The sequence below is a fragment of the Zalophus californianus genome, chromosome 8 (genome assembly GCF_009762305.2).
Source record: "Zalophus californianus isolate mZalCal1 chromosome 8, mZalCal1.pri.v2, whole genome shotgun sequence".
In the NCBI taxonomy this organism is placed as follows: domain Eukaryota; kingdom Metazoa; phylum Chordata; class Mammalia; order Carnivora; family Otariidae; genus Zalophus; species Zalophus californianus.
In genome coordinates this window covers 11,863,335-11,888,354 of record NC_045602.1, presented here as the reverse complement: position 1 = coordinate 11,888,354, position 25,020 = coordinate 11,863,335, and the positions used below count along the sequence as shown (strand labels likewise).

Genomic DNA, 25,020 nt, shown 5'->3' with positions numbered 1-25,020 from the left:
TGAAAGAGACTCGGGCGGAGCTAGTCTAACAACTTGCCCACCACAGGGCTTCCTTTTTCAAGCCCACTCAGACACTGAGGTCCTGGTCAAGCGCTGCTGGGGGTCGGGAGCTCACCACCTCCCAGGGTGCTCCCTGCCAGTTTTTGATAAACCTCGTGGTAAGAGAGTACCTCCAGATTGATCTTTACCTTGTGTGGTACTTTATCTTGAACACATTGATCTTAGCCTTCCCGGATAGAGTTGCTCAGAATTAGTTGCTTCCATGGACAGTCCTTCGTGTATTTAGTATTGGTGATTCTCATCTTCTTTCATCTTGCCTTGAAGGCACAGGAACCTGCCAACATTACTTACAATGCACCTGTGTCTAGGTTGGAGGGAGAGCCTTCAAGATTCTCAGAAACACGTCTTTACGTTAACGTTGTTACACAGAACCAAGAAACCTTCCTTTCTTTGTCCCCTCTTTAACTCTATCCAGGTTTCCAACTAATACCTCCTTAGTGAGAGTCTCTTCCACTCTGGAGGGTTCCCTCAATACTGCCTTCTCACACAGCTCTTAGCTGGATACCTCTGGTGACAGGCAGCTCACTCCCTGTAGGTTAATCTATTCGATTTCTTGGCTGCATGGATGGTGAACAGCCTGGTACTGGGTGCAGAAGTGAGGAATGGGCAGGATGTCTGTAAAGATGAAATAAAATAACATCGTATGTTCAAAGGAATTACGGGGAGATTCACATGTGAAACAATAGCACAAGAAATGAAAGTGAGAAGGAGGTAGGAACAGTGTGGAACCAGCCAAACTCAGGGCCCTCGATGCAGCATTTCCTGCGGTCATAGATGTGATCAAGCTTGGCTTTTCAATGATTCTTGCCCGTTGCTAAAGCATAAGTTAGATGACTTGTCATCATTTTGGTTTCAGAAGAGGTGTACTGTTAAATCCCGTGCGGGGAGAGAGACTGGTGCTTCTGCCAAAGTGGAGTCTCTGAATATCATTCAGATAAACAGAGTACAGAAGAAACCCTGCGGGTGTTGTTCTTACCCACACATATAGTTGTGCTGCCCTTTTATTTTTCTGCCCTTGTAGTTGGTGTTTAATAACTTTCGTTAATAGCAGTATATGTAAAAATGAGACAAATATCCTGTCCTCAAGTAAACAGTGAAATAATATTAAATCATCTTCTTTAAAGTAATTGGAATGAGGTCCTGCATACATTATGCTCCTGGAATTTCAGCTTACCTCATTACTATAATTACTCTCCATTTGTTATAGATCCATAAAATCAAAGATTTTAATTCAGAGAAGGTTCATTACCTGTTGTGGAAACCGGAATTAAGCAGATAACATTTTAATGACTTGGAAGACAGTAGTGCTTTGTGCTTTAATAGATTTCTTTCCCAAGATCTGCAAAGTTTCATTTATTCTCAAAAATTAATTACTGACAGAAGAAATAATCAGTGACCGAGATGGCAAGCATTACCCATTTTGTGATATGTGTACGCCTTCCCCTTCTAGAATATGCTTCATGCCTTGTTTGTTTGACTGTAATAACTTCGGCCCTCTACTGAGCTTGAACTCTGCACCAGGCATTGTGCTCGGCACTTAAAAGCATAGGTTATCACAGCCCTAGAGATGGGATGTTTTTCAGATGTGGAATCTAGGGCCCAGAGAGATTGTCCTTAACAAGGTCACACAGCTCTTCAGCAAAGAAACCAGGATTGGAAATTGGTCTCTAGCCCAAAGTCTGTCTTCTCTTCCCAAGACCAGACTGCCTCTCAGTCGAATTCAAAGTTATTCGATCAAAGGAATTAAATCAACTAATCCTCCTGGACTTGTTTCATATTTATTTCATCCAACTGAGTCCAGAAATGACAGAACATATTTTTTTTCCTCAAGCTCTGAAAGCACCAGTCAAGCAAATGTCAGCGATGTGTATTTTTCCACAGACTATATACTGAAGTAATTCTTGAACAGTTAAAAAGTTACATATTTTTAAAATTCAGAAAAAAATGTATGTATATCAGATCATTTGAGGAATTACAACTTCTAAGTTTTAAAGCAATAGAAAAAAAATCATAAAGGAACCATTCTTTTTCTAAAAATGTAAAACTCCTATAAAACAACAAATAAAACAGAATTGCAAACAGTTTAGAATGTTCACTATAACTAAAATCGGGGTTAACATTTAAGTTATACAAGAACTCTTTCACATGTGAAAGAACGATGTAACAACTCCAGTAAAGGAGCAAAGGATTTGATGCTTCCCACAAGAAAAAATAAAAATGATAGGAAATGGTATGGGAAAAAATGGTCCTTGCAAATAAACATTCAAATTAAAGCATCCTTGAGGTATCATTACATATCTTCTAAATTAGCAAAATAATTTTGTTTTCAAAATAATAACTGCCAAAGCTGAGATGTTTACAGTGAAACCAACACAGCCCTCCATGGATGCTTCCCCTGTAAACCGGACAGTTGACTTTACTATGGCTGCACTCACATTCACGTCCACGCCAAAAAAGGTTTCAGGTACTCTTTCCCATGTATTAGTGTGTGTGCGCTACAGTAACCAAGCGCCATGGACCGGGCGACTCAAATCACAGAAATTTACTGCCGCACAGTTCTGGAGGCCGAAGTCCAAGATCAAGATGTCAGCAGGATTGATTTCTCCTGAGGCCTCTCTCCTTGGCTTGCAGACAGCCACCTTCACCCTGTGTCCTCACACGGTTGCCCCTTGGTCCATGTGTGTGTCCTTTCCTCTTGATAAGGACACCAGTCAGATTGGATGAGGATCTACCCACGTGACTTAGTAAACCTAATTACCTCCATAAAGGCTCTTTCTCCAAGTGCAGTCACATTCTGGGGTCACATTCTCGGGTAATTTATCCTATGGAAGTGATTTCAAGAAAGCACATACAGGAAAAAAATCATTGGTAGTACTTCAATAATACCAAACATTTAAAAACAGCTGAAATATTCCTAGCAGAAGTTAAATAACTTATCTCCACTCAGTAGACTATTTTGTAGCCATTACAATTTTTAAGAATGAAAACTATGTAAAAACATTAAAATTTTTTTTAACATGTCATGAGTAAAGTAGACTACAAATACCCTATGATTGTGAAAAAAATCTCCATGCACATGGAAAATTACTGGAAAAGAAAAGGAGGAAAAAGTAATTTTCTGGTGGTGCACATATAGACAATTTGTTTTTTCAAACTATTTCTGCTTTTTTATTTTTAAGTTAAGTTTTTTATTTTTAAGTATTTTTTATTTTTAAGTTTCAAAAAGGAAAATAAAGTAGGTTAGGAATAATGGGTGGTAAGATAGTACCAGACTTCTAGTGCCTTAAGTTAGAATTTTGGCCAAAAACAAGAATGAAGAAAAGTTGAGGCTTAACAAATTCCTGAGGCAACTCAGCAGTGGGGCATTCGTGCCTGGGAAGGCTTGGGGGTGCCAGACGCTCTGCTCGGCTGAGGACAACGACCCAGCTGGCCTTGGCACCCCCGAGGCAGGAGGCCTGGCGCGTGGAGAGAAGCAGTTTTGGCTCTCGGTGACCTCGGGCAATCCATCTCTTCTCTGACCCTCAGGCTCCTCTTCTTTAAGCTGTAGTTGTTGGAACGAGTCCCCACAAAGGCCATCTTTCTTTCTGTATTCTTTTCATTCTCTATTTTGTCCCAAATATGCCCAGAATAATTGTGCAGTATTTTCCTTGTACATGACAATTATAAAGTATACTCTGGCCATGCTGTACCTTTTGCAAAGAGCAAGAACCAGGTACAAGGTCAGAGAAAGGAAAACAGGTCAGCCACTTCCATCTTCTTAGCACCTGATGACAAGTCACTGAACCAGAACTTCTGCCCAGACTTTGGCCTGGCCCCTGCCCCAGCTCAGTGGAGGTCAGCAGTCTCGGACTCTGCCTTTCTTGAGGGAACCTCTGGGTGGGCCAAAGGGGAAATTTGGTATCTGATTTCCATGACTTCTGCCTCAGGCTTTCTTAGCCAAGGGAGTACGTAGAGAACTTTTAGAGGTGGATGGGCCCACCCTGTCCCTGCCCGCCTGCCCGCCGCGGACTCCCACCCTGCCAGCACACGGCAGCTCTCTGCAAGGCTGGGTGCATCCAGTAGGAAACCGATTTTAAGGATGTCATTGCCCTGGAGAAAAGCAAACAGAAGAGGGGAGCGAGAGGAGCAGCGGCTGCAGGCCTTGACAGAACCCCTGTCTCTTCCTCACGCTGGAAAAATCCATCACTCTCTTTCTAGGAGACTTTCGGGCCCCTAAAGGGAGGGTTCATGAGTAAACAGAATAATAAAGGTGGCCTAGCAAAGAAGGTATTGCCCTGCAGTGTTTGGATGCTGAGCCTTTTATCTGTACGTTTTATCAAACATTTGCCTGGAGCATCCTGGCACACATTCAGGTCCCTTGTAGAGGGCCAGGTGGAGGGATTCTTTTAAGGGTGAACCGAACAATAACACGCACAGTAACTCAGGTGCCCCATGTGTGCGTGCGCGCATGCGTGTGGGGAGGCAGTGGCCTATAGGGGAAGGGCGAGAGCGTTGGAATTACTCATTCATTCGTGGATTCATCCCACACGTCTTGCCAAGCCCCTAGCATGTGGCAACACTGTTCTGGCCATCAGGGATGCAGGGGTAAACAAAGAGAAAGCTTTGTTCTGGAGGCCACATTCTGGAGGTGAACAAACAGTAGACAAGTCCGGGATGAGGGCTTGGGATGAGGGCTGCCAGTCCAGCGCACCAGTTAGCAGCCCCGTGACACTTGACACATGACTGTGACCTCACTGGACGGGTTTCTTCATCCCTCAAATGAGATAATAGTCTTAAAGGGATGCTTTAAGGTTGAGACAAAGTGTTCACTGGCACGTGGGCAGCCCTCCGTAAGTGTAGACATGGTGGTGGTGGGGGCAGCACCCGCAGGGGCTCAAGATACTTGTTTCCCAACTATGAAGCAGAAGGAGGAGGAAGGAAGCCGGAAGGCAAGAAGATACACAGAACCCCTCAGCAGCCCCCAGTGGGGAGTGTTGAAAACACCCGTGCCCGTGCCCCTTGCAGCAGCAAAGCTGGTCCTTCCTACCGCTTTCCTCTCCTCTCATCTAGCCTCTAAAAACACAAAAAAAGCTCCTAAATTGAGTTCAACCAAAGTGTCTTCCTGAGCCAAAGGTTGGGGAGCCGCATGTGCTGGGGCAGAGTGAGAGGCCCAGGGTTGGCAGAGACTCTGAGGTTCTAGAATCCAGCTGTATTCAGATTCTCTGCAGAGATAGCATTCTTATCATGTACTTGTGCCATTTACAAAAATGTGACAGTGTTCAATAATGCAGCTTCATTCAGCCGTGTAGCAAATGTTGATTAAACCGGATGCTGGACGAGAAGGAGGATCAAACCTCTGTGCCCTCAGGAAGCCCCCAGTCCAGCGGGGGAGATAGGCCTACAGATGACGACCACATCTGTAGGTGGAGCATGTAGTCCACGGAGTGCCACGGAGTGGAGGAAGGAGGAATCAACTTGGCCGAGAGATTTAGGGAGAATGTCATCCCGAAGATGGCCTTGGAGTGGATGTTTATGTTGGTTTTAAAGGATCACTAGGTTGCAGGAAAGACAGATGCTCTCTGACAGTGGGCAGTGATTATTGTTCCCAGAACTGCTTTTGTTTTCATTCTTGAAGTCAGTGGACACAGTTGACCCCATCCTCAGAAGCCTTTTCTCCTTGTCACAGAACATGTGGGAAGACCACACTGTGTTCAGTTGTATAACATAGTTGGTCTACACATTAGTTAATTGGCTTTGAAATGCCACATTCTTTCGGAGGTGCCTACAACCAAAACTACTAAAAGTGCACAGTAACATTAAGAAGAACCGTCATGAAGCTGTTCTTTGACACCCCGATGTAGATGAGGGGCTCGGAGTTCTGAGTGTGATTAATGTTGACTTGATTCCTTACAAAAAATACAGACAATAATATTAAATGGAAAAGCATAAGCAGAGTGTCAAAGCCATGGAAAACCATACAGAGACTAAGCAGATGAGGGCAGAAACGCAGAGGGTATCCAAGCTGAAAGAGCCTGTAAAACAGGTCCTGAAGCTATATAAAAATGTCTTAAAGGGGCGCTTGGGTGGCTCAGTCGGTTGAGCTTCCGACTCTTGATTTCAGCTCAGGTCATGATCTCAGGGTCATGAGATTGAACCCTACATTGGGCTCTGTGCTCAGTGTGGAGTCTGCTTGAAGATTCTGTCTCCCTTTTCCCGCTTGTGGGCTTGCACGCGCAAGCTCTCTGTCTCTAAAATAAATCTTGTTTTAAAAAGTCTTAAAAAGGTAAATTTGCTACTGAGCTTTCTAGAGGCTTAAGCAAGAACAGCCTACAGCCCTCCTGTCCGTTACCCTATTTACATCAGCAGGATTGACAGATGTGTTTTCTCGGTGGAGTAGAAAAATGGTTTTCCTGTTCTGGAGGGAATGTTTTTCATGTGGATCTACGTACAGGAGAGGTTATCAAGGATATGGACCGTGGGGCAGCACCAGTGAGACGGGAAATGCCGCCGTTGAAAGCCCAGCTCCTGTCCTGGCTCCCTGACCTGCCACGATGTGAGGCCAAGCCCTTACACCGCCTTTCCCTCACCTGTGACTGCTCGGGTTGAATTGGGAGGCGTGCACACACGTGGCAGTTTCTGGCACTCAGTATTTGGTAGCTGTTGCCACGACTCGGGGTTCTTGGTACGGGGCTGTGTGTGGGATGCTGTGTGCGTGATGGTGGACACAGTCCACGCGGGCACTCTTTTCGGCGCGAGCACCGTGAACCTGAGCGGCGGGGGTTAGGGTGGCGAAGGCAGAAAGGCAGTGGGTAGCAAGCAGTGGAGGGTGTGCGTGATGAGTTCGCTGGCGGGAACTAAGCAAGGCCACACTCATGTTTTGCCTGTCTCCTTTCTTAAAGGTGAATGACTCAAACTGTGACCAAGAGCTTCTGTCCCTGCTCCTGGATGCCAGGCTGCTGGTGAAGTGTATCTCCACTCCCTTCTACCCACATATCATTGAGCACCTCTTGGCCAGCCTGCAGCAAGGGCCCTGGGATGCCGAGGGGCTGGCCAGACACTTGCGGGAGGCCGGCCATGAAGCCGAAGCGGGGTCGCTCCTTCTGGCCGTGAGGGGGACGCACCGGGCCTTGCGAACCTTCAGCGCGGCGCTCAGCGCAGGGCAGCACTGGGTGTGAGCCCGGCCCGGCCCTGCGTGGCCACGATTCCTCGGCCACCCGGTGGGAAGGAGCCCTGGAGCCAAATGCTGTTCCACCGGCATCATGCGTACCTGTCGACTGTTCTCAGTGGTTCCAACAAACTGCGAATAAAGCTGTCCATAAGTGACGAGCCTCGTTTACGCTTTTTCTTTCTTGCAGTGGCTGGTTAACGTACTCTCTCATTGACTAAAAGAGACTTTTCATCTTTTACTTTGAACTGCCTTTTCTGGGTAGAGCACAGTGAATAAAGACATGTTGGATGTGGTGGTGGGGAGGGCTGCATTTGAAAGGGAGAGTGTGTGTGGAATGGTTAGTGGTTGGAGCGGATGTCCTAGGATGGAGGAAGGACGTCTCGAGTTAGTGATGCAGTTTTGCTCACAGCACTCCACCTCTCTGAACCTTAGTCAGTCAGTGTAAAATGAGGGTTGTATTGTTTATGTCACAGGTTTTTGAGTTACGTGAGGTTGTGTGTGTGAGGCTCTGTGAGATACATAGTGAGGCCCAAGAAATGTTACCTCCTCCCTGCTCGTTAGTGTTACACTATGTGAATCACGATTGTGAGGCCACAGCCAGATCCATGTGAGCACGTGAGGTGCCTACTGAATCGGGGGTCCCCACACTCGTCAACATCACATACTAAGCTTGGCAGAGTTGCATATCTGGAATCTGGATAACCAGGTGGGTGGGCTAACAGAGCCGCTCTGGGCACTTGTCCTGTTGAGGGGTCACTAATTTGCATGTAGCCCCTCATAGCAAGGGTGTGGATGGCAACGCCCTCAGGAAAACCAACACAGAGGGGGTGTCCCCTGCGCAGGGGCATAAGACCCCAATGCATGACTCGCTGTCACTTGCTCCCACGGCAGAAGTGGGTGCTTGAAGGTGGAGGCTCGGAATGGAAGTTCTGGACTTTGCTGCCATGAGACTTTCACGCCAGATTCAAGCCACAGCAGCGGTCTGGACAGTAGCTGGTCGGGCCCACCCTCTACGAATAACATTGCTTTACCTTACCGTCCATGCCATCATCCTCATCACTGGCTTCACTTCATTTCTACTCCTATGGGTGCAGCTACAGAGTGCTCGAACAAAAATAAAAAGAAGTTTTCATCATCTCTGGATAAGATTTATCGGCTTCATAGCCCACTCCCCTGACTTCTGACCAGTTGTCTACCCCTGGACCGAGTTCCTTGTCCAAACCTTTGGTAGTGCCTAGAATTTGGGAATGGCTTACACAAGCCTCTGGAATGCTTTCAGAGGAAAGGGGTCAACATTTTTCTCCCCACTTAGGTAACACCTGTGCAGAGAGACCTACAGGCCAGAAAGGCCTTCCTAGAACTCTGAGGGCACCAGCTGTACCAGATGGCATTGATCAAGCCACTCCCATGAGGCATGCCTACTGGTCACTTGGGTTTTCTCGAACCTTACAGCTACCTTCTGTCATTTCAGGTGACTGAAAAAACAAAGTGGGCAGTATTCTGAGATAACATAGTCCATTTTAATGGGATCCATCCAGAAATGTTTTTCTTCAAATTGCAGAATTATAGGCCCTAGACACCAATATTAACACCATGACTCTCTAGGTAAATAAACCGAGGGCCAGAGGGCTGAAGTGACTTGCTCAAGGCCTGCAGTGAATTGTGGGTCTCCGCTGTGCAATGCTTCTGTGGAGGGGAGTCCTTCCTCTAAGCTACGTTGCTCTGATCGGACTCATGTCCTCACCAGAAATCAAATTTGCAAAGTTTGAGCAGTTTCTATGGGGAGGGGGGAGAAGGAATACGTTCCAGATTCATTCCAACTGCATAGATACTCTAGAAGATTGAGTTGGTCTTTATGTTGGTATTTAGAATGTTGACCATAAATGTTAAAGATGTGAGATAATCTGCTGTCTTTCTTGCTGTAAAAAGCTCCTAACAGTTATCTCAAACCTGTCTCTTTGAAAACAAAGCAGAATAAGAAAGGACTGCACTGGTCCTCAGTCACACTCAAACTTCATAGCTTGGCTTGCCTGGAAGGTGGACCCGAGGATGGGCAGAGCAGGGAGTGAGCTCTGGTATGTGATGGCAGGTCACCTCATCTCTCTGAGTCTCATGTTCTTATGCAGAAGGAGGGCTAATAATGCCTTCCAGATATTTGCATGTCAACTAGGTCAGGCTGCTGCATCCCTGCCGCCCGGCATGCTCTGTGCCCTGCTGGATCCCCTGTCGGCCCCAGGACTCCTGTCTCTCACTGGTGCCAGGCCCTGCTTCAGCTGAGGGAATTCCCCACCCCAAACATAGACCCCAAGCTTGAAATGCATTAACTCATTTCATCACTGATAACCTCATAAGGAAACGAGGTGCAGAGAGAGTAAGTAGTTAGCCCTACACAAAGCTAGAAGTAATGGAACTGTCGGGCAGTGGAAGGTGGTCTGACTCAGAACCTTGGCCACATGCTGCGTGCAATTCCATCCTCATGGCACCTCCTCCCGGTGCTGAGGGACCTGGGTGAAGTTCCTGGCGGGCATCTGAATGGCCCTGTGCTATATTTTCCATCTTTCTTTTCCATTCATGAGCTGATAGTATGGCAAAGGGGGCTCTGAAATGTTGTTCGAGTCTTTCCAACTGCCTGCTGGTATCCCAGCCTGTTCAAGAGCTCAGACACTGAAATGTCCAGACCCCTCTGCTTCCCACACAGTACCCAGGGCCTTCCTTCAAACCTTCCCTACCATTCTGCGTTTCCCAAAACGTGCCCATGGCTTTGACCACCATGAATACTCTCTGTAGACAATTACGGCATCACCTAGCTTACTAAGAAGAGGACGAGTCAAGGACCTGAAGTCCTAATATCCACTTGGAAGGTTGTCAGGACCCGTGGTTAATGATCATAGCTGTGTATTAGAATCACCTGAGGAAAATTTAAAACCTGATGCTGAGCCCCCCCCAACCCCTCAACCTTGACCAATGAGAATTATCTAGGGGTGAGACCTCAAGTCATGCTGAGCTGCAGCCAGCCGGAGAACGGATTGATGTCACGTGGCTCCTTGTCTCTTGTTGGCCATGTCTCTGGCCACTTGCCTGTCACTCAGAAGCAGACAAGGAATGTGACAGGCTCTAACCCCAGCCTGTCTGTCCATCCAGCCCCACTGTGGAAAAGTGGGCCTGGACTAGAGGGGCTGGAGCTCCTGGTCTGGGAGGGACTGGCCACAGCCTACATACCCCCGGCTCTCACGTGCCAGGGTGAGCAGGAGCCGCCTGTAAACGGGAGAGATTTAACAGAGGAATGAAAAGGCCCCTCGCTTATTTAACCCGCAGCTAAATTTAGATCTGGTGTGGAGGCTGCCCGAGTCAGCTGGCTCCGTGTCTGAAAGGCACTGCCTTTAGAACGCTAAGCTTCCCCTTGCAAACTGGGTCTTATCTTTTTGGAAAGAAAACTCATTACGGTAATTGTAGCAGGAGAGCGTTCAAATGCTGCTCTGCCCTATTCTTTGGAGAGAGGCTGCATCTTGCTCGGGTTCACTATAAACACAGCAGCTCTGTGCTCTCATTGAGCTCCAACAGTTGGGGCTTGCATCTCTTCTTAGTAACTTTAAACTTATTATCAACCAGAGATGGCTTAGAAAATGAGAAAATAGGGAAATAGACTCCCGGGTGTCCAGGGCTTGAAAAGAAGAAAAGGGAGCGTCTTGTGTGAGCAGCTATGCTGTGGGCTCTCTCCCCACCCACCAGGGGAGACGAGATGCAAGGCTTGGTCTCCCGCGGTCCTGATGGCACTCGAGCCTGACACTGCTGATCCCGGAGCTGTGGCGTGGGGCCCCCACTCGGGGCTGGGAGCCAGCAGGGAGCACAGCAGACTGGCCGGACTACAATGCAAACTTGGTTCTGACGGTGGTGGTGAGGGACTGGAGTGGGAGTCTCTGCCCCGCCGCCCGCCCCCCGGTGGTGAGTTCTGGAAGGGCACCTCAGGGCACAAGGGGCAGACCTCAGAGACCAAGGCCTCCACAAGGGGCAGCAAGAGAAGCCGTAGGAGGTGTGACAGAGATGGCCCTGGAGGGGTTCTACTGGCAGGGCTCTCCCGTCAAGGGGAAGGGCCTGGATTGGCATTTTCACTCAGCGGGAGGCAGCCCTTCACCTGATGGAAGTTGGATCCTGATGAGCCACAGACCTCAGCCACGCTGATGATCCTGGGCTAGAGCCGGGATCTGGGTTGGAGGGCTGGCCTGGCTAATCTGTGACTCTGGGCAACATCACTTGGTGGCTTTCTCTGCCTGTGTCCTGATGATACCACTCCACTGGGGGAAGGCCCGGCTTCAGCAGGGGAGTGCTCCCCGTGGGGCCTCGGGATAGAGAGGGTGTGCGGGAGGAGAGCTGGGCTGGAGAGGACCATCTGCACGGGCGGGGGCGGGGAGTGGTCTCTGAGACCCCCGCTGACCTCCCTAAGGTCCTCTGCTGCTCTTGGGCACCTGAAAGGTCACGGACTCCCCACCAGGCCTGAGCTGGGTTGAAGGCAAAGCTGTCAGGACGCTCGGAATGCTGTCATTCTGGGAGGAGGAAGGCAGCCACTTTGTCTACAAACCAGGACCCTGAACGGGGTGTCCTGGTGTCTGAGGAGCATGGCTGGGGCTGAGCCACAGGGATCTGCCGCCACTTCAAGCTCCCTCAGCCGGTGGCCCAGGAGCAGGGGTGAGGCCGCCTGTCCCTGAGATAGAAGCGCCGCACAAATCCCGCTCGTCTCTCTCTTAGGAAAGAGATTGTCTCTTCCGGGCACACGAAGGTGTCCAGTGTTGTGTCTTCGACGCTGCCTGTGTCTCCCAGCACTCACCTCCCGTGCTTGCTTCCCTTGCCTCCCTTTTCCAAGTGAGCCCTACCGTTTACATCTTCTTCCCCGGAGCTGGACCAGGCCTCTCCTGTCCTTTGATAGACTCGCTTGTAGCCCATTCTTTATGACTCCTTTGTTTTAACTAGAAGAATTTTGCTCTTTGCTACTACCAGCAATAAAAGTAGCATAAGGAACACTTTACCGAGCACCTATGTGCGTGCAAGATCTCTCGTTCACACTCCGCCGTGAACCGCTCCGGCAAAGCAAGTCGATACTGTCCCCAATTTGTGTTTGAGAAGAGCACCTCAGAGGGGTTAACTGACTTGCCCGAGGTCGTCCGATCAGGGAGAGTCAGGAGCAATCATACCGGTCTGATTCTGAAGCCTAACACTTGTGTGAGTCCATGCTCCTTGCGAATTTCAGCTTCCTGGGCCCTGCTAATAGTCGCAGTGGCCACGTGCTTTGATTCTGGGGGCCCACCGCGGCCGGAGGGTCTCCTTGTGTCGAAGAGATGATCCAAAATGTATCCAGGATCCGTTGGGCAACAGACAGGTTCTCTGAGCCCCTTTGTGTTCACTTCTTATTAAAGTGGAAGCTTTTCTCCTCCTGTCCAAGAGAAGGATTTAGAGGAAAGACCGTCTTATTCCGGGTAACCCCACACAGTTGGTAGAAAGTACTTAAGAGTAGATAGGATGAGGTCGGTTTCTTTGTGGGGGAGCAGGAAATCAGCCTTGTGGAGGGGAGGGATCCCTGGGGGTCTCCTGGTGCCGCCTTCCAGTTGCCCCTGCGGGGACCCCTTGCTCAGTGCCCTTGACAGGTGGTCCAGGCTCTGCCAGGGCGGTGTCTCACAGAGCAGCTTGTCCCCCGAGCGGTGGCTGTAGTTTGAAAGTCCCGGGTATGGGGTGCCTCCTGAGCCCGCTGCCGCATTGCCCTGGCGTGCCAGGCATCTCAGGGGACCCGGCAGTGAGGCTCCCGTGAGCACCACTGAGCCCTGCTGGCCTTCGCCCGCGCCTGGTGGCCCAAGTGCCTGCAGGCTTCTTTACTCGGCCTTCTCTGCTGCAGCAGGTGCAGAGGGCTCCCCACCCCTGGACCCCACACTAGCCTGCCCGGTGTCCTGCCCTCCCCTCTCTCTACTCCAGGGAGAGCGGTGAGGGCAAGGAACCCGGACCCCAGGGAACGGACAGTCGGGTTTTACCTCCATCACCCTAAGAAAGAACCACTCCAAGAAGAATCCTTTTAAAACATGAAAGGTGCTTTTTGGTTTTGTTTTTAAATAAGAAATGGTTCTATATTGACTTTACACAATATATAATGTCAACACGGAATGATCTTAATTTTCTTTGATCCAAATTGAAGAGATGAATTAATAACTCTCCTACTATTAAACCTTGTTTTTCTTACCTCTTTTCAAATTCTTTGCATTTCTCCAGTAAGATCTAGAGGATGGTAATCAATCATTTGTTTGCTCTACCACTGGATGCAGCCACAGTGTTTGAGCTGAAAGTTTTACGTTTCTTCATAATGGATGAGCTGGCTTGTAATGTTTGTGCACATATATACTCTCCATATCAAGGTCTGAGATTTTAGATGAACTAAACTAGCTTTATAAAATGATAAGCATTTTTAATGCTTTATTTTTTTTAAAGATCTTATTTATTTATTTGACAGAGAGAGACACAGCGAGAGAGGGAACACAAGCAGGGGGAAGAGGCAGAGGGAGAAGCAGGCTTCCCGCTGAGCAGGGAGCCCGACGTGGGGCTCGATCCCAGGACCCTGGGATCATGACCTGAGCCGAAGGCGGACGCTTAACGACTGAGCCACCCAGGTGCCCCAGCATTTTTAATGCTTTAAAATCACTGACCTAGCATGAGTATTAACTGTATCTTAAAAGTTTGAAAGAACTCCCTCAAAATTTAGATTGAGTATCTTTTAGGAGTTAATTCTAACAACATTTTCGGGTTGGTTTTATGGTAATCTGATCAGGTTTTCTACTCCTTGACTCAGTTGGGGAGTCATTAGTATTTTTCTCAGAAGTCCTCCATTTCTTGAGATTTAAGATCAGAGCATAAAGTTATAAAATGAATTCATCTGCATGTCTGTATTTTTTATTGTATGCAATTGATCATTTCTAAGTTTGTGTGTTAGGACTTTGCTTTTTCGATAAAGCAAACTGAAGTGTGGCAGGGTGTTTGGGGCGGTTGAAAGGTCGCCTTTGGCCTCATCTTCTAAGTTTCGATTATCATGTTCGTGTTCCCAGTCATTTCTGACATCCCGTAAGTGCAGGTTTTGTTAAAGTTGTTCAGGAGTTTGTGTCTGTGACTTCTGTAGACATCTGTTCTTCCCTTCTAGTTTCTGGCATTTTCCCCACCGTCTGGGAGCGCCTCCTTACCGCTGTGAGGGGCTTCCTCACCTCCAGCACTCGGTGCTTGTCTTCCCTTTCAAGGGCCCAGTGAGGTTCTGCCAACATCCGCCGCCACCTCCTGGGAGACCGCACTGATTTCCCGGAGGGCGGAGGGATTGAGAGTCAGTGTTGACTACGTTCCCTCAATCTGGTCCTATCTGCTCTGTTCCTAGTTGCTACTCCTCTACGTCTGTGACAGGTGGATGGTCTTCTTTGTTTTGAGTCCTGGGGCAGGATCCCCCTGCTTTGTTATTCCTTGCTGATTATAGTAAGTGCCGGGGGGTGGGGGGCCAGGGTCTGGGTACCCGTGCACATCCTGCCAGAACTCCCATCTTTCCTGGAGCTCTATGCGTCATCTTCCATTCCTACAAGTCTGGGAGGTGGGTGTTGTTACAGACCAGGGAACTGAGGTACAGAGAGGTTGCGTCACCCTGCTGCGAGTACACCTGCTACATCTAGGTCTAACTCCTCCTTCCCCAGAGGTCCTGCTGTACTGATGTCGCCTGTGTTCCCTGCAGGCGGATGGCTGCCTGCAGGGTGTTTGAGGGATGTGGAAAGGCATCCCAGCCTGATTTCCTCCCTCCTTGTGTCTGATGCCCCTTCTGAGCCTCTTCCTGTGGGGGAAGAGAAGCTTTCAGGTCCCAGGAGCAGGAGACGAAGGATCTCCTGGCAGAAGGGTACAGTGACGGCCGCTGCACCAAGCTGAGGTCGCCACAGCCGTAGAGGGCGTGGAGGTGGGAGAAAGGTGGATGCTCTTAACAGAGCACAACTCAGAGCAATGGGGAGGAGCAATTCTTTACTCCCATAACCAACCGAAGAAAGGGCGGGGGGGGGGGCAGCGGACCTCTGGGAACACTGGATCTAGGAGCTTGGACACCGACAAGCGTCCCTCTTACTCTTTACCAACCATCAGTGAGTTTCCCTGCCTGCCCCTTTCACCGTCTGCTCCTTTGCCACACGGCAGGGCTCACTGGCCACCTGGAGCCCTGGGTGGGCTTCATCTTAAGGTAGGCAGGAGGAAAGGGAGCCCTCCGGGCCCCGCCCACCAGCAGGTGGATCCCGGGAACGGTCTCTGGTAGGGTCAGAGCCACAGTGGGGCAGGAGAGGGGCTGCAGTCTGGGGCCCGGCAGGCGGCCCTACCTGAGATCTCCTGATGGCGACAGGGAACGGGTGTCTGCAAGCCCAGAGAGGGAGGGTGGGAGGCCTGCGCGGCAGAGACGCGATTTCCCCAAGTCTGGATGTTTGCAGCCTGGTCCAGTGGGAAGAGCAGATTCGGGAAGCCGTCCTCGCTGGGCCATTTCCTAGCTGTGCACCCCAGGCAAGGGCCTTTGTGTCTGCGCCGGCACCGGGAGGCCCCTCTCACCCGGTGACCGTCCTTACTTTTAGACTTTCCGAAAGGGAGAGAAAAGCAACCTGAACCCCTGGCCTTGTCGTTCCTTTCAGGAACACCTGCAGGAGTTGCCATGGCAACGGGATCCGCAGCCCTGCTCTTCTCTGCCCGGGGCTTATTAACTTCTGCTGTCTGTTAACTGCGGGACTGCCAGTGCTGGGGCCCGGAGAGCTGACCGGGAAAGGGTAATTGCTGGGTAAGGTCAGCACTCTCGGTCCTGGAAGAGGCCAGAGATTGGGGTCCCCGGAATCAGCCTGCAGGACGACCTGGCAAAAGTGGGGGGCGGCAAGGTCCCCAAGACCTCCCGGCCGCTCGTGGGCACGGGTCCGACTGCCCTGAGTGCACTCAGGCTGCGTTATTCCTGTTCCTGCTGTCATCCTCACAGGTCTCCAGGGCCACTCCCAGCCTCGGACTCAGCAAACAACAGCTTAAGGTCAATACTGTTATCCTCACTTGGCAGATCAGGAAACGGAGGTGAGGACAGGGGCCCCCTGCTTGTAGGCAGCAATGGTGGGCATGGAAACTGGTGATTTCCCACCAGATCCCTGCTGTTCCCATTCTGTCCCCCGGCCCCACCCCTCCTGCCCTTCTCATGACCTGCGTGGCCTCTCCAAGTGGCACGTGCACACCAGCTGTCATCTCGAAGGTGAAAAAAATGGGCTTGATGAAGCTTTCTGTGGAATACTTAGATGTTTTGCTTCCGATGGAAAAAGATACCTACCTGTTCTGTAGGTCTGTTCAACTGGGTGCCTGGTCAGTATATTAAGGCCCCGAGGAGGGGCACTCTGGGTGGTGACGAGACGGTTCAGCAAGCAGAGGCCCCTGAGGGGGGCACGCTGGGGAGATGCTTGGAGCCAGGGGGCACGGTGCCTGGATCTGTGGGTTAGGCTTGGTCCGCTTCCCAGGGTCGAGAAAGAGGCTTCTGTTGAAGCTGTGCGATCATTCGACACTCTGCTCAGCTATAGATGAAGCAGGGTCATCGGGTGGGGCCTGGCACCCATGCTGACCTGGACTTGGAATCCATCTCTCGTTATCACTCTGGTCTTGGGTCAATGACCGTGGGAAACATGGAGCTGAGCGTGAGGGGACCTTGCTCCCAGAGAGCTCACACTCAAAAAGCAAAGGCACCCTTGGACGGTGTTTCCCAGGTGGCACACAAATTAGGCCACGTCGCTTCACACACAGATGCCCAGAGGAAAACAGAAACAAGCTTTGCAAAACCACCCCCGCACCCTGGGCCTGGGGACCTGTCAGCCTACCTGCGGGGGAGGTCCCACCCCCCCACCTCCCTGGAGGGCGTCGGGGCCCCACTCTGGCTGCAATGCCGCCCTTCCCAGCAGCCCTGCCCTACTGTGGAGAGCAGCCATCTCTCACCCAGGCTGGCTCAGTTCAAGGGAACAAAAAGAACTCAGAAGGCACCATTTTTTAAGGCAGGAAATGGTTGCTTTTTATGCTTGTCTAGTGAGAGTGTCTAGTGAGAGTCAGAATAAAACCCACCACTGTGAAAGGGAATATGAAATAAAAGGAGCTTTTATTACCCTCGGTTCTGCCTTGTTTGAGATACTTACCTTTCCATTGTGAAACAGAAACCTTCTGTGTGTCTTGGCACCGAGACGCGCCTGGTGATGCGTTGTTGTTGATTTCTTCTCATAGACCATCTGGGCACCCAGACCGGGATCTGGAGGAATGCTTACGTGGTGGGAAGGGAGCAGAGAAAGGTACTAAAACTTTTTCAACAGTCAGTTTTATGCACGGACGGCAATGCCTTCTGCAGGAAGATGGGGGAAGAAGATTTACTGCGTCGAGAAATGTGAGAAATGTGAACGTCGTGCCATAAAATACAGCGTCCGGAACACAGCCCGGCTTGGGAGTGGGTGGCCCTGCTGTCGGGAGCCCGGGCAGGACACCCCCTGCTCCCAGGGTTCAGAAGAGGGGCTTCCGGTTCCCCTCCATGCCACCGGACATGGCCCCAGCTCCCTTGGGCCTCACATGGAGTGTGGGGCGGGAGGGACCCTCAGTGGCAAGCGGTGGTGGCCTTGGCAAGTCCCCACTGAGGAGACGGGAGCCACCCCCTCTTCCGTTCAACTGTTGTCCTTGCATCCAGCTCCCCTCTTTCCTGTCACATCACCCGTCCGGTCTCCAGATAAAGGAGTCCTTACTTCCTTAAAGGTAAAAAAAGAAAAAGAGATGTTGTCCATCTCCTGTTGGAGATGTAGGGGGCAGGAACTAACAAAGGTTTATTGAGCCCCTACTAGGCGCAAGTCAAGCTTTTAAGGGCTCGACATACATATTTTTCTCCAGAACTTAAATTCATTCTGGGAGGCAAAGATTTTCATCATCTTTCTTCGGTGGAAAATGGGAGACCAAGTGCTTGCCCAAGGATATTCAGCGAGTTAAGTGACAGAGCCCCAAACTGGTGCTGCTTTGCCATATAGTATTGGAATATTTTAGAAATATATTCTTCAGCAGCAAATTTGTAATATCTTGGAGCACTGGAAACGTCCCTAGGAATCGCCCAACGTGGCTGTCCTTCTAGTGTGGGGATCGCTGAGGCCTGAGGGAGCAGTCACTGGAAAAGTCACCTGTGTCCCCAGGCCTGATTCCCGCACGGCGTCCACGGGTGAAGTGCTGGAAGCCGGGGGAACGGACAGTAGTGAGTGCAGTTGTGGCTTTTAGGGCTGGAGGGTGCTGTGTTGGGATAAGGCTGGGCTCAAGTCTTACAAGACATAAAAAGCTTTGCCTGGTAGAGTATTTGCTCAACAAATTCTCACTGAATTGACTCACAGCAGAAAAGGAGAAGGTGCACGACAGACGAGGCTGAAATGAATTCGCACCCCCAGATGCCAGAAACCGACTTTTCCAGCTGGGGCTATCTGTGGGACTGAGGCAGCTTGCCGAAAGGCACAGCCGACAAGCAGACCCTGGCCAGTCGTGCAGCCCCAGCGACGAAGAAAGAGGAAAGCTCGGCGTCCTTCTCCCGATCGAGACCCTGGGAGAAGCCCGGCAGCCTTGCACCAAGCCCAGCACTGAGCTGGGCATCCAATGTCAGGAAACTCATTTCCATCTGTCAACTTCTTTAATTAGGTGGGGGAATTTCATGGACTGTGTCTGGACCTTGAGAGTACCCAGTGTATCATTTTTCCAACTTGGAATAAGCCAAAATAAAAATACGCCAACTCGCAAGCTGATATCTTAGCCCGGCCTTGATGCTTTAAAATAATCATTACAACTGAACGAGGAGTGTGAGTAATAACGTGTGCGCTGCGTCCTGGAGCTGGCTGGTGTGATATGCTTCACGGAACCTTATTTCTAGCCAGGCTTCAGAGTGCCAGCATCAAATACTGCAATCTGTACCAAATGCTACTAGTCTCAAGAGTCCTTTATTTCCAAGCTCCTAAAATCTTAATGATAACACACATTAGTACAGCATTTTTTAGTTTATAAAATGCTTTTATGGACATGATCTCATTTAATTTATGACTTACAACCCCCTGTACCTTGCAACCTCGCTATAAAAAAATTGCCTTCATTTTACATAGAAGTTGGCCAAGAGTTAGAGGAGTTTATGTCAGTTTCCCAAGGTCATGCAGGTGGTAGGTGGCCAAGTAAATCCTGGGTCTTTTCACTCCAGACCCCAACACCATGTTCACTTCTAGAGCAATGCTGGCGGATGTTAATGTGAGTGTGAGTTGAATACTCCCTGTGATGGGGAGCTCACTGTCTCTCGTCTTGTCGATCAGCTCTGACTGTTGGACAGTTGAGGCAAAAGCTGCTGCCATCTACAACCCGCTCATGGCTCTCCCCGCAAGAGCAGCTAAGGTGGGTTTGCTCTCCTACAAACCAGCTTCCAAAGGGATGGCTCCACATGGTGAATGGCTACTCAAAGCCCATATGCGGCTCCTCCTTCCTCATCTTGCTTAAAAGATGTATCTTATCAAGTGTTTGGGTGAAACAAGCTTAACTCAGCCCATAGCACATTTCTAAGGTGAGATGGGTGACCTCGGTGTCACTGACTCACGCATCTGGTGGATCCCCGTTGACAGATTTCTGCCAAGAATGGACAGCGAGCTAACTGGGCTGGAACTTCTGAATTTGGTCTCATTTTTGGAAATCATTCTCCGTCTTTTTTTTTTTTTTTTTTTACCTGAAGTGGCTCTGAAAACCCCAGCAGTTTCCTTCGCGGTCTTGGTCTATAGCCTGTGTGTGTGCACCTAGAGACCCCCTTGAACGTGTTTCCCGTTTTCTCTCCGTACTGGCTGTGGGTCTCAACCCCACCTGCTGCTCTGTATGCCTTTGCTTCCCGTAAAGACGGTTCGGGTGGGCGAGGCTGGACTGAAGGGATGGGCTGGAGGGAGCCCACTCGGTAGCCCACCCGCCCCAGTGCCAGGGGAAATGCTTTTCTATTTTTTTTTTTTTTTAAAGATTTTATTTATTTATTTGAGAGAGAGAGAGAATGAGAGATAGAAAGCACGAGAGGGAAGAGGGTCAGAGGGAGAAGCAGACCCCCCGCTGAGCAGGGAGCCCGATGCGGGACTCGATCCCGGGACTCCAGGATCATGACCCGAGCCGAAGGCAGTCGCTTAACCACCTGAGCCACCCAGGCGCCTGGAAATGCTTTTCTTGCTACAAAGTTTAGGAAGAAAGCTACAGGCCCAAGGTGGAGTCACTTGCTCCCAGGACAGCGAAGTAAGACTTCATTGCAGTTTCATCCTCTCCAGGCCTGGAATTCTGAACCAATCCATCTGGAATTTTCTGGCTGGCTCCAATGAGGTAATCTGTCACATGGGCTCTCTCCGGCCTCAAAGGAGGATGAGGTAATTCCCCAATAGACCCCCTTCCCTCCTTAAGGGAAGGTGACCTTGCCTGGAACCGTCCTTCTCTTTTGCTGGAAACTTCTTGCCCTACCCTCCTTCGTAGAAAAACCTCCCATTGGTGCCAGGAGCCCCCCTCTGCTTGCTAGAGGAAATGCTGTCCGCTTCATGAACTGCTTCATAAAGCACTTCATAAAGCCAATTAGATCATCAAATTACTCAGTTGAATTTTCTTTTTTAACCAAACATAACGACCAGGACCGTTGGTTAGAGGGGTGATAAGGAACACCCACGCACTCCGGGGTGCTCGGGAAGAGGAAGAAGGCTGCCAAAATCTTCGGTCTGGCGGAGCCCGGGAGAGCTGGTGGGGGCCTCACGCTCTTGCTCTGGTACGTGATTGTCTGGCTCAGCTACACACTCACTCAGGGTGGACATCTCCTCATTCAGACTCTCCTAGGGAGAATCTGATCTGCTGCGTCCTCTGCAGCCAGTGGTCTGCCTGGGTCCCCTCTGGAGTTTCTCTTAGCAGGGCTTTGGGCTCCACAATGCTGACTCCTCTCCAGCATGGGTCTTTTCGTTGAGAGCATCCTCTGTCCTGTGAACCCGCCTTCCAGCCTGCTCAGTGCCTTCATTCCGTGAAGTTAGCATCTACATGAGCCAGTCCCTCTGCTCTAGAGTCCTGGGAACAGTCCAGATTTTGACACTCTCTTCTTGCTCTAATACAAAGCTTTTATTTTTATTTTACTTTTTTGAAAAATGTTTTAAGTAGGCTCCATGCCCAGCAGGGAGCCCATCATGGGGCTTGAACTCACAACCCTGAGATCAAGACCTGAGCTGAGATCAAGCGTCGATGCTTCACTGACTGAGCCACCCAGGCGCCCCAAGCTTTTATCTTCTGATAAGAGTTTGGATGTTCTCTGAAAGCTGATAGAAGAGGAAACAGAGTCTCTAAGAGGTCATCTGGCTTCCCCAAGGTATGTGGCTTGTAAGCTGGAGAGCTGGACCTTGAACCCAGACCTCTCTGATTCTTCTCTTACTCTTTCCCGTGTACCCCATGCATGCCCTCTGAGCTCCTGCTCTCCCACTCTGAGCTGCCTGACCCTGGGTGAAGGAAGGTAAGTTCCCTCTTCATCTTATGGACAATTATGGAGAGTCCTGCCCAAGACTGTGTGCAGTGAATTCACTGGGCTTTGCTCGGAGAAAGCCGGTGCCCCTGCCTTGCCTCCAGCAAGGCCTGATGAGTTGTCTTGGAACTTTAGGGTTGAAGTTTGTGGCCCTAACCTTATAGTCTGCCCCAAAGGCACAAGCGGTTTGGTAGATCAGGAAGGCTTCCTGGAGTAGGTGAGGTTTGGGGCAAGCTGGATGTCACTGGCTTACCAAGGACCGTCCAAGCAAACGATCCCAGCTACCAACCAAAATGATTGATGCCAGGCTCATCACTCAAGCTCAGGAAGCTGCACTGATGGGCCACAGAGATTGGGATCTAAGATGGTTTTCTCTTTCCTAAAATGGGAGGATTAGCGGTAGAGGATTCTCCCTTAGTCATTTCATCTGGTTGCTGTGAACTTAGATAAGGAAATAAGTCTCAAATCTCTAGGCTCTATTTTTTCTTCCTTCTTCTTTTCTGTGTCTTTCTCACCAGTTGGGATAAAGTCAGGATTTCAGTCGTCTTTTGGCCCAGTCGAGGGCTAATGCTGTCTAGCTTCCCAGGCTCGGGTAAGGCCCCATGGTCTGCACACCACCAGCAGTCCCTGTAGCCCACACCCACGTGAGCGTGTCCCCAGTCCTGTACTCACAGGTGCATCCCCGGACCCGGAATGTCTTCCTCTTTGTCTCTGTCTTGGTCTCCAGAATTCAGGTGATGTTTCACCTTCTCCTGGAAGCGTGTCTGGACACCCTCAGACTGGGCTTCGGGTCCTGCCCCTCACCTTTCCCCAACCTGTTTTTGTCGCAGGGACCATGTCAGTCCTGACAACTGTCGGCCCTCTACTACACAGGGACTCCTGAGGGTCAGGCCCTGAGGCTGGCTGCCTCCTGGGTCCCCCGTGCATGGCGCCCTGCAGCAAGGGTCTCTGGTTGCACTCACAAGTGGGGGTGCACAGGGAAGTTTGGTTGCCTTCTGGTTGTCTCACGTTAGTCTCCCTACCTCAGTCTGGGTCCCAAGGGCACAAAGAGCAGGTTTGAGGGGTCTTGCCATCCCTCCTGCCCTCAGCACAGCACTGGGTGCCAGGGGTCCGGAAGTGCACGCCTTTACTTCTGCCTTTTTCACTCTGTCCAAGTCGGTATTCAGCCTAGCTTCAGGCCCCACATAAGATCTGCCAGATTTCTCCTGGCCTGAGCCTGCTGTCCTATATTTAACCTCGACAGGAGACCCAGGAAATGGATTGTTGGCTCCTAATTCACTGACGAATTGATGCGATAATGATGTCTCTCAACATCCCAGTGACCACCGCGTGTTTTTGGGGGACAGAAATGGGACGTGATGGGTACAGGCGGGGCTCAGAGCTGCCTTGACTGAGTGGAAAGGGGGCAAAGATCTTCAATATGTTCCCGAGTGGGGAAGGCTCTTCATCGTCCAGCCTTCCTTCTGTCTCTAAGCAGGGTCATGGAACACAGCGCAGTCAGCCCCAGGACGGCGTCTGTGTAGGGGGCAGGTGCAAAGCCTCCATTCAGAGACGGGCCCCCCTTTTGTGAGTGCAAACTGCCACCCAGGGTCTTCCCTTCTGTCCACTCTGCCCTCCGGGGTGACAGGATAGTCGGTTTCTTTATACTCAGAGTGCTGGTCTTTATTTTATTTTTTAAGTAGGCTCCATGTGCAGCATGGAACCCGATGCGGGGCTTGAACTCACAACCCTGAGAGCAAGACATGAGCTGAGATCAAGAGTCAGATGCTGAACCGACTGAGCCCCCCAGGGGCCTCGTCAGAGTACTGGACTTTAGATGCTCAAAGCTAGTTCCTGAATGCATAACAATCACGGGGGACTGACAGCCTCGGTAGCCAGGACTGGAGGGACAGGCAGATCCCACATGCCCTCTGGCTCACAGGAGCCGCACTGGCCGGCAGCCAGCTGGACTACAGGTCAAGAGGAAGCAGGGTTCTCAACAGAGGTGACACTGAGCCATTGGCCCGCAGCGCTGGGTGCACAGCCCTGTGGTGACCCTGGGCACAGTGTGCATGGGTCCCCCTCCCCGTCCCCATCCTGCGGGCTTCTGACACCATGGGGCTGCCTGCGGGGCCATGGGGTTCTGAGCTCTGTGCCAGACTTCCTTCTCCTCCATGCCCTGGGTTCTCGCTGCAGCCGGGGCTCTGGCTCGTGGGATGGGTTCCTGGCGCCTTCTCCCATCGGCGTGTTCCCACCGAGAGGGCAGGTCCTCACTCCTGGGGAACTTTCGTCCCCACTGCCTCTTCTCAGGCCCCCGACCGCTCCCACCCATCCACTCTGACTGGAGCTGGGGGCTTCGTACTGCCTTCTCTTCTTACGTTACTGTATCGGGAGCCGGCCTTCTGCTGGACATCATGACAAAGGTCTCCTGGATCCTTTTTTTCTCCTTGCTCTCAGCTCTTAGAGAAGATGTGGATCCCATTTCATTCCGCAATCTGATTTAACTCAACACGACCTCTTATGGCCATACTTGAGTATGTATTAGTTTACATCTTAAGTGCTTGCTATGTTCTAGGCTGGGCTTTACACACATTTAATCCTCACCAGAACTCTGTGAAATAGGCACCATTATCATCCCAAATAACTTGCTCAGGTTACACAGCCAGTGAGATGCAGGCCGGGCAGTCTGGTTCCTGAGTCTGGATCTTAACCATTACTTTCTCCCAATCCAAGATGGCAGGAGGTTTTTGTGTTTAATTCATTCCCAGGACTTACAACAGTATCTAGTTCATTATAGACACTGAATAAAAATGTGTTGAATGAATGAATAGGTCATGAATAAGTGAATGAGACTTGGCGAGCCTCAGAGAAAGGTTTCAGTTTGTGTTGAGATCAGTGGTTCTCAAACTGAAGGGTGCGTCAGAATCCTTTGGGGGCTGCCTCCAAGTCAGAGGGCTGGGTCCTACCCCCAGAATTTCTGATTTAGTAAGAATACTGGGAATTGGCATTTCTAAAAATTGCCAGGTGTCGCTGATACTACTGGTCGGGGCCCCATTTTGAGGAGCATGGACTTAGAGTATAATCACATGTCCTTTCTCAGCAGGGGGGCGGCTGACAGGAGGTGGGGCTGTGCCACCCCAGGAAGGCAGGAGCCAGCTACCCGGTGCCCACTGCTCTGCCACAGTCCAGACAGGCTGGCCTGGGACTCAGACACGAGCCGTGCCTCTCCCAACAGGGTGACAAGTGGCTTTGGCTGGCCTGGCTCCTTCCAGCATCCTGCCTCAACTGG

General features: G+C 50.6%; 1 protein-coding gene across 5 annotated transcripts in view; it reads left to right on the top strand.

Moving 5' to 3' along the window:
* NBAS (NBAS subunit of NRZ tethering complex) overlaps positions 1-7,362 on the top strand; it is a 353,391-nt gene extending 346,029 nt beyond the window's left edge. For 4 of the 5 annotated variants that reach the window (XM_027621826.2, XM_027621829.2, XM_027621828.2 and 1 more), the window contains one exon: positions 6,939-7,362. In XM_027621826.2, the coding sequence (XP_027477627.2) occupies positions 6,939-7,214 (276 nt within the window). In that variant the 3' untranslated portion in view covers positions 7,215-7,362. The remainder of the gene's footprint in view (positions 1-6,938) is intronic. The other variant, XM_027621830.2, reaches the window with a different exon arrangement.
* The last annotated feature ends 17,658 nt before the right edge of the window (positions 7,363-25,020 follow it).